Source organism: Hyla sarda, chromosome 4 (genome assembly GCF_029499605.1).
Source record: "Hyla sarda isolate aHylSar1 chromosome 4, aHylSar1.hap1, whole genome shotgun sequence".
NCBI lineage: Eukaryota > Metazoa > Chordata > Amphibia > Anura > Hylidae > Hyla > Hyla sarda.
Genome location: NC_079192.1, coordinates 408,674,681 through 408,691,071, shown reverse-complemented (window position 1 = coordinate 408,691,071; position 16,391 = coordinate 408,674,681). Strand labels below are relative to the sequence as shown.

Below are 16,391 nucleotides of genomic sequence, written 5' to 3'. Positions count from 1 at the left end.
CGCTGTCCCTGCACGCCCGCTGCCGGACTATGTAGTAATTGTGATGAGGGAACGAGGTTTGCGGGAGGGGGGTTTGTGATGGAGGGAACGGGGTATGGCGCGGGGGGAGGGAGACGGAGGGGACGGGCTAGCGCCGCATGTAACCAACTAATAGTTTATCTACACAGGGTCCCTCCAGCTGTTTCAATACTACAACTCCCAGCATGCCCTGACAGCCAATAGATGTCAGGGCAAGCTGGGAGTTGTAGTGGTGAAACAGCTGGAGGCACCCTGTGTAGATGAACAAAGGGCGGAAGTCCCCCCCAGCAGGCATCAGTGACGTGGTGCCTGCTGGGGAAGTCTGCCTGGTAGTGAGCACACTGCCAGGCAGACAAAAGGCATTTTTAATATAGTAAAAATTAAAATTAAAAGCAGGGAGGGGGTTAGGGATAGATTGGCAATAGGAAGGACAGAAAAAAAATATAGGATGGTGGGAGCTACCCTTTAAGGACTTGGGAACGGGGGCGTGCGTCCTTAACTGGCTAATGGCTGTGTGTTGAGAAGTGCCTAGTCCCATATCTTTATCCCAGGAGAGGAATATTGCCTAAATCTGTAAGAACCAATCTATGTACGACTTTTGCAAGAGCAACATTTCCTAGCTCTGCATCTGCTGAGTAATCTAGTCAACAAGATATTTCCTAGCCTTGTTATTGATAGGCATAACTACACCTAGGCTACATGTCTGCTACCTAGGAACAATCCAGTCACTGTTCCTGCCCAAACTGGCAGGATATTATTTCTACAAGTTTCAACATCTCAGAGAGGGATAATATAATTTATTTTAGAGAGGAGAACTCTGCAATACAATGATTTGTATGTTGACCTACAGTCAGAGTTAGTGCTGCTTGACCTCCATGTCAGGAAGATTTCCCTGGATACATCCTTCTGGGTTCTGTGTCACTGCCACCATTGTGTGAGTAGTGTTTACCTACTGTGCCATAGTAGGCCAATCTGTCAGTTATATTGGACTGAGAACTTAAAGGGGTACTCCACCCCTAGACATCTTATTAGATGTCTGATCACGGAGATCCCGCTGCTGGGGACCCCCACGATCTCGGCTTCGGTACCCCAGACATCCGGTGCATGGAGCGAACTTTGCTCCATGCCGGATGACTGGAAATGCGGGGCGGAGGCTCGTGATGACATAGTCCCGCCCCCCATAGACTTGCATTGAGGGGGCGTGGCCGTGACATCACGAGCCTCTGGCGCTGCACCCGACGCACTAAATGAACTCCGGGTGCAGCAGGGAGATCGTGGGGGTCCCCAGAAGATAGGGGATAAGATGTTTAGGGTCGGAGTACCCCTTTAAGAACCAAGGAACAATTACAGATGCATTACACGTACATGTGCTAAGAAGCAAATATTGCTAAAATCAGTAGGGAAAGTGACCAAATATATATTGTTCTGGCTAAAAAGCTGTTACAATCCAAACTAAGGAACTGCATTTTATTGGCCTTGCCCCAGAAGTTTAAAGGGGTAGTCCAGTGGTGAAAAACTTATCCCCTATCCTAAGGATAGGGGATAAGTTTGAGATCGCGGGGGTCCGACCGCTGGGGCCCCCTGCGATCTCTCTGTACGGGGCCCCGGCTCTCCGCCGAGATAGCGGGTGTCGACCCCCGCACGAGGCGGCGGCCGACACGCCCCCTCAATACATCTCAATGGCAGAGCCGGAGATTGCCGAAGGCAGCGCTTCGGCTCTGCCATAGAGTTGTATTGAGGGGGCGTGTCGGCCGCCTCCTCGTGCGGAGGTCGACACACCCCCTTCCCGCCGGCTGTCGGGGCTCCGTACAGGAGATCGCGGGGGGCCCCAGGGGTCGGACCCCCCGCGATCTGCAACTTATCCCCTATCCTTAAGATAGGGGATAAGTTGTAAACCACTGAGTCACCACTGGACTACTCCTTTAAGTAAATTTGTTTTAAAGGGGTACTCCGCCCCTGGCATCTTATCCCCTATCCAAAGGATAGGGGATAAGATGTAAGATCGCCGCGGTCCCGCTGTTGGGGACCCCGGGGATTGCCGCTGCGGCACCCCGCCATCATTACTTCACAGAGCGAGTTCGCTCTGTGCGTAATGACGGGCGATACAGGGGCCGGAGCAGCGTGACGTCATGGCTCCGCCCCTCATGACATCACGGCCCGTCCCCTTAATGCAAGTCTATGGCAGGGGGCGCCACGCCCCCTTCCCATAGACTTGTATTGATGGGGGTGGGCCGAGATGTCATGAGGGGCGGAGCCATGACGTCACGCTGCTCCGGCCCCTCTGCGCTGCTCTCGCTCTGCGCAGTAATGATAGTGGGGTGCCGCAGCAGCGATCCCCGGGGTCCCCAGCAGTGGCACTCCGGCGATCTGACATCTTATCCCCTATCCTTTGGATAGGGGATAAGATGTCTAGGGGCAGAGTACCCCTTTAAGTAATTTCACGGGTCTCATTCCTGTACTTTGCATACTGGAACAGCTTCAGTGACAAAAAGGTAGTGGTTGGGTTACAGGGAACACCACCCTGCACCACCCTATCATGTAACACATTTCAAGGACTACTACTGCCAGCATAACCCTTCATCATCCTCTGTTCAGGAATCATGCCTCATATAACAGCTCAGCTTCACTGAATGGAGGAGAAAAGCAGAATCAATAAGGTAATTATGTTGTATGTTGTTTTGGCTTTTTAGGCAGTTTCCATAACTTCCATTCCTTTCAATGGAGGGTGACATTTGTGAGTCTCCGGTTCTCTACTGACAGCTACATAAAGCTTTACTTACATATGTTATATATACTTTCATTTATTATGGCTTAGCTAAATGAATCCTTGACATCTGTTATCCTCACATCCAAGGGCATGCATACCATAGTGGTAGACCATGCAGCTACTATGGGGCCCTTGTAAAGAAGGGGCCCTGTCCTAATTGATCCAATCATTCCTTTTGCTACTGTCAGTAAACTGTGCAGCACTGGGAGAAGTGACCAAAGAGTCGTGGAAAGCAATTGGATAGAAACACCAGACCTTGCTTTTTTAAGAGGCAAATTAGACGCCATATTTGAAGGTCCGTTTAGATCTTTGCTATGCGGCTCCCTTTCTTATACTGTATAATATTCCTCTAAACAAAACAAGCAATAAAAAAAAAAAAAAAGATTATTTATCTTGTCCACCTTATAAACTTATTTGGATAATGTCCTTTACCTCTTTTGGTAATTATTGGTTATTGCATCATTTCTATATTGATGTATGAGTGTCAGGGCCTCTTGTTTGAGTTCTTTTATTTTTTATTTAAAGGTTTTTATTTTTCAAACAACCTAACAAAGTACAATAAGAGAAGTGCAGTCAGTGAGTCAGTATAAAAAGAAAACAAATAAATGGGTAATAAACCCGCTTATCTAACGAAAATAAACTACCCTTGAGGTAGATAAATAGCGTCAAGTTCCATACACTGAATGCAAAAACATTTCGAAGGCACCTACAATAACAATTCAATAAAAAGAGTAGGAGGGTTTGTTCACCGTGCAACAGTTAAGTCGATATCAGTACACATAAATGACTATCGCTCCGAAAAACATGCATTGCTATCAATGAGAAAGTAAGGAGAGAAGACTACCAAAATGTCAATATAGACGAGGGATAAAGTAGATGACTAGAGAAGAGGTAGAAAGAGGAAGAACAAGGTAACACAAGAGCATTAGAGACTACCAACCCACCATGAGAGAAAGGAGAACATATCTAGCCTCTGGGTCAATCCTGCTGTTCAGGACCTGATGAGGGAGGGATTAATGAACAGCAACCGCCGTCCCACAGGACCTGGAGTGAGGATTGTCCGCGCAATACCAGGATGTGTAGTGTGGGTGCTGGAGGGAGGGAGCATGTCCTACCTTAAAATGAGTTTCTTGCAGGCATACCAACTGTACTCTTTGCTTATGGAAATGGTGAAGCACTTGTGAGCGTTTTTCGGCGTATTCAGTCCCTTGGCGTTGAACGTAGCAACCTTAAGATTCACCTCAGCCATGGTGGAAGAGAGGAACAACAATCAGCAAAGTACAGTGGCACCAGTAAGGGGGAAAAAGAAGAAAACTCCCCTGTGGGTAGGGAGGGGGGGCAACACACACTAGGAGTGGGATGGACACAAAAGGAATGGAAACACAAGGAAAAGAGACGCCAGACAGGAGAGGGTGGGAAGAACACAAAACCAAACCAGAGAAGGAACTCCAAGGGAAGACCAAGGATGCCAATAAAGCAGAGGAAAAAGAAACAAAAAAGCGTAGAAAAGAAAACTAAAATAGAAAGAATAGTAAAAAGAGGAAACTCAAAAAGCAGTAGAGGACAGAGAAAATTCTACTGCTGCAGTATCTAAGAGAAAAGAAACAACAAGGACCCAAGGTCGACAGACCCCGGTACTCGCTACCTACGAGGGGGTAAGGTAAGTCAGACCACAGACACATACAGCGGGAGACTCCCGCCGCCGCCAACTCAAGAAAGTAACATAGAAGAGTGACTACCACCACCGGAGAGGACCGGGGATGAAGCTTGGGAGACATAGTTAGAAGAACAGGACAGGGAGAAGAGCAAGTGACACAACACAACCCTTCAAGGACATGTAATGTTGAACGAAGTTTCAATCAGCCTGAAAGAAAATCAGAGAATAACAGAGGCAAAGTGCATTAGCCACACCAATAACTCCATCACATATCAATATCCACCATTACTACCCCCCAGTCTAGGTAGGCTGCAGAGAGGAGCCAACAGGATGCATCTGTAGAGCAGCACGGGGACCTTTGCGGGAAGGGCCCCTCGGTGGGAGGCCCGCTCTCGGGGTCTTCGCAGGGGGGGGAAACCAACCCCTGTGGGGTGCGATGCAGAGGACGCTTGTTAGAGAAAGTCTGTGGCAGAGGCCAATCCGGCAAGGACAAATCAGTGAGTTTGAGATCCTGAAGAAAGCTGGGCAGGTCATCCGGGGACCGCAATGTGAGAAAACGACCATTGTGTTTCACATTGAGAGAGAAGGGGAAGCCCCAGCAATATTGAATCCCCTTCTCACGTAAGGCAGACAGTAAAGGCTTGAGAGCTGCCCTTTGTGCCAAAGTATGGCGAGAAAGGTCCTGGTATAGCTGAATCGGCACATCCTTATAGAAGATCTTTTGAAACCGTCTAGCGTTTCACAGAATGTCCTCCTTTAGTCCATAGAAATGAGCCCGGCAGATTACATCTTGAGGGTTAGTATTATCATTACTTGGAGGTCTCAAGGCCCTGTGGGCTCTGTCCATCTCAATATATGTATCAGGTGGACGATCTAGCAGGTCATTGAATATAGAGGTAAGGGCATCCCAAAGTTCACTAGAGGAGACCGCTTCCGGCAGACCCCGGACACGGATATTATTCTGACGGCTACGATTTTCCAGGTCGTCAAGGTGTTGTTGCATGGAAAACAGTTGTTCTTTTTGACCATTCACCACAGATTGTAAAGCCTGAACAGAACTGGAAGTAGATTTGTGGGCTGTTTCCACCACAGAGATTCTGGTATCAAGAGTAGATAGATCTGAATGGAATTGCGCAAATTCTTGTTTGCATTCAGTGACAATCTGTTGAGCAAGATTAGAAATATAAGCCTTGGTAGGGAAGGCATGCATCAAGGATTGTAGATCCGCCAGAGTAATGGGTGTAGAGGGAGGTTGGGTGCACTGCATACCAGCCAGTTGGCCCTGTGGGACCCCAGGATGAGGACAATGCAGATGAGATGGAGTATAACTTAAATGAAACACAGGAGGAGTGGAGTCCAGACTGCAGGCAGGTGGAAGTGGGGATGGAGCTGGCAGATTAATGAGAATCCCAGGGGGGCTGCACTCATTCCCCCTAGGAAGGAACCCGGGGTTCATAGAGGAAGGGGGGCAGGCATCCCCCTCAGGAGATGGTGCTGGAGCTTCAAACCAGGGGGACCCCGAGGCCCAGTTAGGGGATGGAACCGGGGCCCGATTGGAGGAGGGTGAGGATGGTGGCAGGGCCCTGTGCACCGCAGGCGAGCCCATCTGTGTTCCAGCAGCAGGAGAGAGGTGCGAGGCCGGGCCAAGGGCATCCCGGTCAGAGTGAGGAGAAGGCCCCATAGGAGGCTGCAAGCGTGGCTCAGGAGGGGTCAATGCACAGTCCCGTCAACAGATCCAAAGGTGGGGGCCTCACTGGGGTGGATCCTTGCACTAGCGGCCGAGGAGAAAGCCGCGGGGAGTCTGGGGGTAAGCACAGGGGCTGCAGGCCCTGATTTCTCTGACTCACCCCTTCGGCCGCGTTGCGCGCTGGCTGCGACTCAGCAGGAGCTTGTTGGCGGGACTGCAGTGCAGCCGGCGGTGACTCCACTGTCACGGCCCAGACCTTCGGCAGCGATGACAGTGCCGATCCCTCCAAGACTTCGGCAGCAGGTGCGCTTGGCAGGGAAGCGGAGGTCGGGGTCCGGTGCGTAGGCTGGCTGTTCTTCTCCATAGGCCCCTCCAAGATGGCGCCTGGCGAGGCTGGCCGAAGCGCGGGTCCCGAGCGGAGGGTCTGGGAGCGGGTAAAGTAGCTCTCCAGATCCATCTTGGGGGTCAGGGATGTCAAGGCTGACTTCTTCTTCCCCCGTTGGTGAGTCTTCCCCATCAATTCCGGCAGGGCAAGCTTGAATATAGCAGCGGCAGGCAGGAACTCCAAGAGATGCGACTTCATGCGGCCATGAGCAGACACGCCCCTCTCATGTTTGAGTTTTGTCTAAGATCTCCCGAACTCTAAAGTCCCCTCTAACAAAACACAAACACAGTAAACACACATCGAAAACACAAACACAGTTTACACTGTATGTTGCTCATACATATGTCTATCCTGAGCTATTTAGATAAATTTGGTTCAAAAACGATCAAGATATCATCAACTCCAGAATAGGACACACACACACACACACACACTGTATGGCTTTTTTTATTAACCCCTTCCCCCAGCATGCCTTCTGGTTCTAAGTGCCCAAGCTATTTTTTTAATTTTCCATTGTCAAATTCCAAGTGCCTGAAAGGAGTACTGTATAAATCCGAAGGATAGGGATAAGTTATCGACCGCAGGGGTCCGTTTGCTTGGACCCCCTGCAGGAAGCAGCGGCAGACGCTCCCTCCATGTATCTCTATGCTGCAGCGTCATCCGGGGATGGAGCGCCCCCTTCCAGCAGACTGCCGCGGCCCCGTACAGGAGATTGCGAGGGGGGCCAGCAGTTGGACTCCCTGCAATCTACAACTATGTTGATCGAAAAATAAAAGTGTTAAAGGAATACTGTAGTGGAATATAACTTATCCGTTATTTTCCACTACAGTATTCCTTTAACGCTTTTATTTTTTCATCAACATAGCGATATGAAGACTTTTCTTTGTGGGACAAGATGTATTTTTTAATGCCACTATTTTGGGGTTCAAATATCTTATTGGTTAATTTTTATTAACCCTTTTTGCTAGAAAAAAATAATTTTTTGTCATTCCTTTTTTTTGCATCTTAATTCACACCCGTATTATAAAAATAACAATATAGCTTTATTCTGTAGTTCAGTACAATTACAGCTAGACCAATTGTATCTGTTTTTTTTTTTTCTTCTTTACTTTGGCCCAATAGAAACATAAAAAAAAAAAAAAAATCGCCACCTTACAACACCCAAAACCTTACCTAAAGGCACTATGTTCAGGCTCGTTTTTTTTTTTTTTTTTCTAGTTTTATTGTAAAAAAAGCATTTATACGCTGGACCTTCTTTGGCCTCCAGAACCACAGTGATTTGTTGTGTCAAACAGTCCATAAGGTGATAAAATCATTCTCCCGGTTCCCACAAGCAGTATAGGTGTAGTAGTCCAGGATAGCTAGGGGTAGAAGTCCCTCCGATTAAATATATTGCAGTGTTACATGTTTTGGAAACAGGGGTCTTGAACAGTATACAAAGTGCTTGACCCCTGGGATACACTAGGTGAGTTGTCTGGTGGTGCACCCTTAATGTAATGGGCAGCAAGAATACCCCAGAAACGGTTGTAATCAAGAAACAGAATGCAGCTGTACTGATGTCCCTAAAATATAGATATTCCAGTGACTTTATATCTGAGGGTGGCAATATACAAGACTTCAGGTTGAATGTATAGAATTTGGTCACAGGAACTGTGACCAAATTCTATACATTCAACCTGAAGTCTTGTAAATTGTAAAAGTCTTGGTAGTTGCTGTGTAAAATGTTATACTGACTAAATGTATAATATTATTCACACTTTAAGTCCCTATTCACCTGGCAGAATTCCGGACGAACTTTTCGATGGCAGCAGGCACCAGCACCAGCAGGCACCAGATGGTGCTAGGACAGCTCCGAAATGCGTTGTCTCCATAGATTGCAATGCATTTTGAGCGGATTCCTCAGAAAGAAATGACATGTTCATACTTCGTAATGTTGGTAATGGAGTTACCCTGCTATGGGCGGCCTACACAGGTTGAGTCACTGTACTTGAAAGACTTTCCTATCAGTTATATGTCACAATTCCCTATCGCAGGGCATATGCTTAAGTTGATACATAATAGTTGTTACATAATAGCCATGCAGAACTAATTCTAACTGGAAGACCACAAGATGTTAAATATAAGCAGAAGAGATATCTCATAGAAAGAAAAGGAATCAGGCACTGCAACACTGCAAACAAGCTAGTGCGGGGGGTGGATAACACATAGGCTGTATAGGACAACCGCATATAGTCCTTATGGGGGTGCACACTTATAATGAAACAAAGTCCAGGTAATCCAGATAGCGGAGAGAAATGTTGTAAAGCAGCACTCACCCCAGATGACTTGTGCAGACAGGAACGATTCTTTATTCCAAATAACGGTAAAACAGGGAGTAGGAGAACATACAGCGGGGAGGACAAAGACCGTAGCCACGGTCAGACGCGGGGGCACACCAATGAACAGCTGTTCATTGGTGTGCCCCCGCATCTGATCGTGGCTACGGTCTTTGTCCTCCCTGCTGTATGTTCTGCAGGGAGGACCGTTATTTGGAATAAAGAATCGTTCCTGTCTGCACAAGTCATCTGGGGTGAGTGCTGCTTTACAACATTTCTCTCCGCTATCTGGATAAGCAGAAGAGACCTTGCTCAGCTTTTCCTCTCTAACTAGACAATTCTCCTTCTTCAAGCAGAAACAGGATTTTAAAAACAACTGCCCTCTCAGCATGGACTAGATACCGTCTTGGGTGAAAACTTGCTAAATGTAACATGGTGACATGATCACAGTGATCAAACCCAGGACTGCCACAGGGTAAATTCTAGCAACTTGAACTGGTCTTGTTTGAAGCAGGCATTTGCTTGAATAGGTTGCTTGCTGGCATAAACTTGTCTCATGTGTGACCTAGCAAAGCAAATGTAAACACAGGTCTGCACTCAACTCTGGGCTGGGCAAGACTCTGATCTACCCAGCAGGAGCAGAGCCGGGAGACCTTATCACCCTCCTATAGCTAAAGCCAGACTAAACTGGTTTGGTTTCAGTCCCCTGGGGATAGAGGGTTGTACTTGAGAGACTCCTCCCTCCGGCTCTCTAGGAGTTTCTATATAGAAACTAATTAAGTGGAGTCATGTGACCAAGATTCTATATATTCTTACACATGTATGCAGCTCAGCAGTGGTAGAGGCAAAGAGTAAACTTTTAACCCTTACACAGCTATAATACATCAATGTATGCAGTGAAAGACCTGTATTGCAGAAAACAAATAAGGCATGTATACTAATGATACTGAGAACTGAAGTTATAACCTCCTCAGCCACCTGAGAAGTTTATTCATTAGTAGCTGGGAGACAGTACCAGGAGTGAACATAGTGCAATAAAAGGTGAGATTCATGTTATCTGGCAATATTTATCCACTGATCGGAGATTCAATTTTTGCTCTCTTTTGCCCCTGGAGTCTTGCCTTTTATTTAGACAGCACTGGAACTCAAACTGATTGTCTTCTGTTAAAGCTGATTTATGCTTGGTAAAGATAAGTAAATGCTTAGTAAAAAATAGTAAATGCTTAGTAAAAATAGTTGTATACAGCTACAGTTTCCTTGACTGCACCACCTGTTCATCACAACAATTGATATCCTCCAGTGACCACTATTCATTAATAGTTGTTAACATCCACAGGATGCCCTTGGATGATTTTTCCCAATCATAGAGTGCCATTTACTGTATACTCACACAGCCCTGCCTATATAAGGTCTCACAATGCATATCAGAGCAAAAAGAAACATGCTATGAGGTGGAAAGAACTGGCTGTAGACCTCAGAGACAGGATTGTGAGCACAGATCTGGAGAAGGGCACAGAAATGTTCTGCTGCACTGAAAACTCCCAAGAGGACACAGACCTCCATAATTCATGCATTAAAGGGGTCTTCCAGGATTTTTTTTTATTTGACTATGCTACAGTGGCTGTAAAGTTAGTGTAGTTCATAATATAGTGTCTGTACCTGTGTGTGATGGTTTTCTCACAATTTTTCTGTGATTTTCAACCCATTATTTATTTTTAACAGCATGCAAAATGACTGTTGTCTCAGATTTTTTCCAGGTTGCAATGCGGCCGAGACCTGACCTCACTAGTCAGCTGATGACAGGGAGCCTGTCTGCTTCTATGGGTGGACGGATCACTTGGTGGGAGTAAGATCAATCTGCAACTGATGCAACAGCTGTAGGCACCCTGATTGAAAACCACAGGTCTTTTGAATGGATGCAGCTCATTTATGTTTGAATGGGTGGGGTGGCTGATGTGTGGGAGGGAGGAAAATTGAATTATGGGATTTGTAGTCAAAAAAAAGAAAAATCAAACAGGAAATACCAGTTCACAAAAAGCTAGCCACAGTGTTATGGTAATCTCACAACATAGCCATTTAGCCCCAAGACAAGCGCAGACCCTTCCTAAGCATGTCCATTTCTGTCTGCCAGGTACGTACTAAAATCCCCTTATAGTGGATAACCCCTTTAACCTCTTAGGGACTCAGCCTATTTTCACCTTAAGGACTCAGCAAATTTTCGTTTTTGCATTTTCGCTTTTTCCTCTTTCCTTTCTAAAAAATCATAAGGCTTTCAATTTTCCACCTACAGACCCATATAAGGGCTTGTTTTTTGCATCACCAATTGTACTTTGCAAGGACATCACTTATTTTAGAATATAACCTGCAGCAAAACAAAAAAAAAATTATTTGAGGGGTGAAATAAAAAAACAAAACGCCAGTTTGTAACTTTTGGAGGCTCCCGTTTCTACACAGTACAATATTTGGTAAAATGACACCTTATCTTTATTCTGTAGGTCCATACGGTTACAAGGATACCCAATTTATGTAGGTTTTATTTTATTTTAATACTTAAAAAAATTATAAACTACATGCACCAAAATGAATATGTTTAAAATTGGCATCTTATGACCCCTATAACTTTTTTTTTATTTTTCTGTGTACGGGGCGGTATGAGGGCTCATTTGTTGCGCCGTCATCTTTACTTTGTATAGGTACCATTTTTGTTTTGATGGGACTTTTTGATCGAGCTTCTGGGATTCTTTCACTTTCATTTTAGACGCCACCATCAACTTTGATCACGGCGTCTAAAGGGTTAATGCCGGGCATCGGCCCGATCGGCCATGCCCGGCATTAGCTGTGGGTCCTGGCTGCCCGTAGCAACCGGGAGCCCCCGGGTTTAACCCGTTCTCTGCTGGTGAGAACGGTTTAAACCCGATAAGCGGGACCAGGGCGTACAGGTACTCCCTGAGTCCTTAAGGATCGGGGATGCAGGGCGTATGCATACGCCCTGCTTCCCAAAGAGGTTAAAGGGGTACTCTGGTAAAAAAACTTTTTTTTTTTTTTCTGGCACCATCAACTGGTGCCAGAAAGTTAAACAGATTTGTGAATTAGTAGTAAATAAAGAAAAAAGGTGTCCTGTACTCACCGCTTCAGTCCAGGTAATCCTGCTCCCATCTCGGGTCACGACTCGAACACGGAGGACATGGATAGTGGAGCGCTCAGAGGCGACTGCCGGCGGTTTCACGCATAGGAATGCGCTTCATCCGGCCTCGTTAACGTCATCGCGCTGTGCGAATTATAAAGGTGCAGCTGGTGAGTCACATGATTCCAGGTGAACTCTCACCCCGTGTTGCGTTAAGAAATAAACGGAACAAAAACCACATAAGGAAGCAAAAAGCAAGTTAGGTAAGTACATCAATACTAATAAACCTAAAACTGCCCTGAAGAAAGAGAAACTTATAAAAAAGGGGAAAAGTCTAATTTATCATTTAACTCTAACGGCCCCTGCGCGTCAAGGCGCAATATCCATCGCGCCTCAGCACGGAGGAGCAGATGGCGTCTATCTCCTCCAGAAGGGTGACAAGGGATTGTTTCAAGACCTCCAAATTTTATAGAGGTGCAATTTCCACCATGTATGGATTGCATATGTTGAACAAATCTTGGGGACCCGCCTCCTTTTCGAACTGAATATATAAGCTCTCGTACTCGGGCCCGGAGCTGTCTCTCGGTTTTTCCAATATAGAAGAATTGGCAACTACAAAATAAAAAATATACAACAAAGGTGCTCCGGCAGGTGATAAGGTGTTTTATTTCAAAAACGTAACTCCCTAATTTAATAGAAATTGCATTGATATTATGAGGGCATTGAGGACAGAAACCGCACTTCTTATTCCCTTTCGGGGCTATACCAGACAACCAAGTCTCCTTGGGATGGGCTTCTCTATTCAACTTCTGAACCTTCAATAAGTCAGCGATCGTCTTGTTTTTTCTGAAGGTCACTTTAGGTCTATTCTGGGCTGTATTCACAATATCTTTGTGAATTACTTCTATTAAAAATGGACAGAGATGTCAGCAGAGAGCACTGTGGTCATGATGTCAGCAGACAGCTCTGTGTTTCAAAAAGAAAATAATTTCCACTGTAGTATTCAGCAGCTAATAAGTACAGGAAGGATTAAGATTTTTTAATAGAAGTAATTTACAAATTTGTTTAACTTTCTGGCACCAGTTGATTTAAAAAAAAAAAAAAAGTTTTTCACCGGAGTACCCCTTTAAAGAAGGTTTCAACAATCATGACTCTAACTAGAGCTGGCCTCCCTAACAAAGTAATCAAGGGAGTAGAGCCTTGCTAAGAGAGGTGACAGAACCCAATGATCACTCTGGCAGAGCTCCAAACATCCTGTGCGCAGAAGGGAGAAACTTCCAGAAGGTCCTCCACCACTGCAGCACTCTATAATCTGGGCTAATCTGTCTCAGTAAAAGACATATGAAAGCTCACTTGCAAAAAAGCACTCTGAGACTCAGCACCCTGAGTCTTAGGCCTCAATTCTAATTCATGCTTCATGTTTGGAGGAAACCAGGCATTGCTCATCACTTGTCCAGTACCATCCCTACAATCCGGGTCGTACATACAATTGGGGCCCCACAGCAAAAAAAAATCCCCGCCCACAAGGTGTCAGAGAGCGGGCTCCTAGTGGAGGAGGTCTGGCTATTTTGAGCCATTGATATTTAATTCAGTGCAGCTGTTGATGTCACTGAGATTGCAGGCATCTCGGGACACATGCCATATATGCCCGTCGGCAACAATGGGTAGAAGGAGAACCAGAGGCTCAAAGGTCATGCAGTCAGTCTGGGCTCAGTGTAAATTAATATACATCATATACAAAAGATAAGAAGAGAAGAAAAATAAACATTGACTACAATATAGGAGTTTGAACAAGCGATGGTTCTGCTCCTAGTATTTTTTTTTTGTAACTGTATAAATAAAATATATATCTGATTCCATCTAGTAGAATATAGGGTTAATAAGCAGCTCTTGGTTGTAGGTTGTGCAATGTCATGTGCTGGAACACGCCCTTTAAAATGCAAGTTAAGTTTCGCTTCTTGTAAATCCTGTAGTTATGGCGTCTGCTGTTATGAGAGACTATCTGCTCCGCTCCATCTGTCTGAACACAGAACTTTGAGATGTGGACACATTCTTTCGAGTCTGTAATGATCGTGAGCTGAACACACAGGAAGAGCTTGGAGACTGTTCCTGTCCTAAGTGTAGAGCAGAGATTGAGGAGCGGCCTTCAACAATACTGAACATGAGTCTACAAAAGGTAACAGAAAATATCCAATCTCCTCAGACAAATCAGGAGGAGATGACCGGGATCTTCTGCACCTACTGTATTCACTCTCCTGTCCCTGCTGTGAAGTCCTGTCTGCACTGTGAGGCTTCTCTATGTGATGATCACCAGAAAGTTCACAGCAAATCAGAGGAACACATCCTGATTGATCCCAGCACTTCACTACAGAACCGGAAATGCTCTGACCATAAGGAACTTTTAAAGTACTATTGTACTGAGGATGATATTATTATCTGTTTGTCCTGTACCTTGGCCGGAAAACATTGGGGACACCAGGTGGAGACACTGGATGAGGCCTCTGAGAAGAAGAAGAAGAAACTGAGAAATGTTCATGGGAAATTGATCAAAAAGAGAGAGGAGACTGAGGAAAATATCAAGAAAGTGAAGGAGCGTCGGAGAAAAGCTCAAGAAGAAGCAGAGAGAGTCACTGCCATATTTAAAGAAATCAGGAGACGGCTGGACAACTTGGAGAAAAGGGTCCAGAGTAAGATCTCCAGGGAGGAAGAGTTGGTGTCACAGTCACTGTCTGATGTGATCCAAAAGTTTGAAACCCAGAAGGACGAGCTGTCCAGGAAGATGAGGCACATTGAGGAGCTGTGTAACATGACGGATCCACTGACTGTCTTACAGGAACCAGACACAGGTGACTTGTGTGATCCTGAGGAGGGGGGAGGGGATGAGGACAAAGAGGAACATTACAAGACACATGATGTAGATGTGGATGTGATTACAAGGATGTTACATGAAGGTTTATCTGATATAATGAGATATCTGCCAACTGATGCACCTTTAAAACCAAACAGAAAGAGGCCACACTCTCCTAGCATCCAATTTCTTCCCAGTCACGCAAAAGTTTCACCTTTGTCAGGTACAGAATATGAGGGCAATGATGTAATAGTCAGGCCTGAGGGTAATGAGTGGGAGGTAACAGATGCACAAAATGGAGACATCTATGGGGAGGGTCCTGAAGACATATTACTGGATGTAAACACAGCTGCTGATAATATCCGTATATCAGGCGACCTGAAAATTGCAACATGGACACTAGAGAAGCAGAATTGTCCAGAAACAGCAGAGAGATTCCAGAAATATCAGGTGATAAGCAGCCAAGGATTTTCCTCAGGACGACATTACTGGGATGTGGAGATCAGTGGAATGGGGAAGGTGGGGATGTGTTATCCCAGTATAGACAGGAGGAGAGGTCAGTCATACATTGGACATAATAACAAGTCCTGGTGTTTGTGTAGAGAGCAGGAGGGTAGTACTAAGTGTTCAATTATACATAACGGTAAAGAGATCCAGCTACCTGACGATATTTCCAGTGATAGATTTAGGATATATCTGGATTATCAGGCCGGACAGCTGTCTTTTTATGAGCTGTGTGACCCCATCAGACACTTACACACCTTCACCACCACCTTCACCGAGCCCCTTCATGCTGTATTATATGTATGGAGAGGTTATATAAAGGTATGAAAAGCAGCATTTCGGAGGAAGTGAGAAACCTGCATGGCAAAGCATTTAGATACAGTAGTAGAAGGGGTTTCATCAAGGGGTTCTCCTTCCCTTCTCATCTAGACAATTAACGAAGTTTTTAATTGTGAGCTTTCAACCTGTTATTGTCAATTACTGTACATTTTTAAGTATGCAATCACTGCTGTATGTAATTTCCACTGAATGCTATACATGTACATCATGGTGATTATGGGCACTGAAGCTGTGTTTTGATCCAAAGATATTAGCACGTGGAGAAAACTAATACAGTGTAATAATAAAGTGGTAAAATAATAATCCCGTAAATGGAACTTGTCAGCTGATAAACAATAGTGTGGTATAGCTAGTATGATGAGGACACACATGGTACCTCTGGTTTAGCTGTCCAGACTTTTTTCTGTTAGCAAGTGTCAAAGAGGCATTCCATAGACTCTGAAGTGCCTTGGCTTAAAGGGGTACTCCGCTGCTAGACATCGTATTCCCTATCCAAGGGATAAGATGTCTGATCTCAGGGGGTCCCGCTGCTGGGGCCCCCTGCAATCTCCTGCAGGAGCCGCGTTCTAAATAGACACCAGGCTCCTGCGGCAGTGGTCGTGGCGTCACGGCCAGGCCCCCTTGTGACATCACACCCCTCCATTCATGTCTATGGAAGGGGACGTGTCATCAAAATGTTCAGAACGCTGGAGCATCGGAGTACCCCTTTAAATGCCTCTCCACTTCCTTTCCTGGCATAATTGACAA

The 16,391-nt window shown here is 45.6% G+C and overlaps 1 protein-coding gene across 6 annotated transcripts in view; it reads right to left on the bottom strand.

Annotated features, from left to right (window-relative positions):
* Positions 1 to 16,391, bottom strand: part of LOC130267636 (actin-binding protein WASF2-like) — a 100,276-nt gene that overhangs the window by 70,208 nt on the left and 13,677 nt on the right. For 4 of the 6 annotated variants that reach the window (XM_056517686.1, XM_056517687.1, XM_056517684.1 and 1 more), the window contains exon 3: positions 3,901 to 6,783. In XM_056517686.1, coding sequence (XP_056373661.1) covers positions 5,182 to 6,123 — 942 coding nt within the window. In that variant the 5' untranslated portion in view covers positions 6,124 to 6,783 and the 3' untranslated portion in view covers positions 3,901 to 5,181. Of the gene's footprint in view, positions 1 to 3,217; positions 3,331 to 3,900; positions 7,253 to 16,391 lie in introns of those variants that run through there. The other 2 variants (XM_056517683.1, XM_056517688.1) reach the window with 2 other exon arrangements.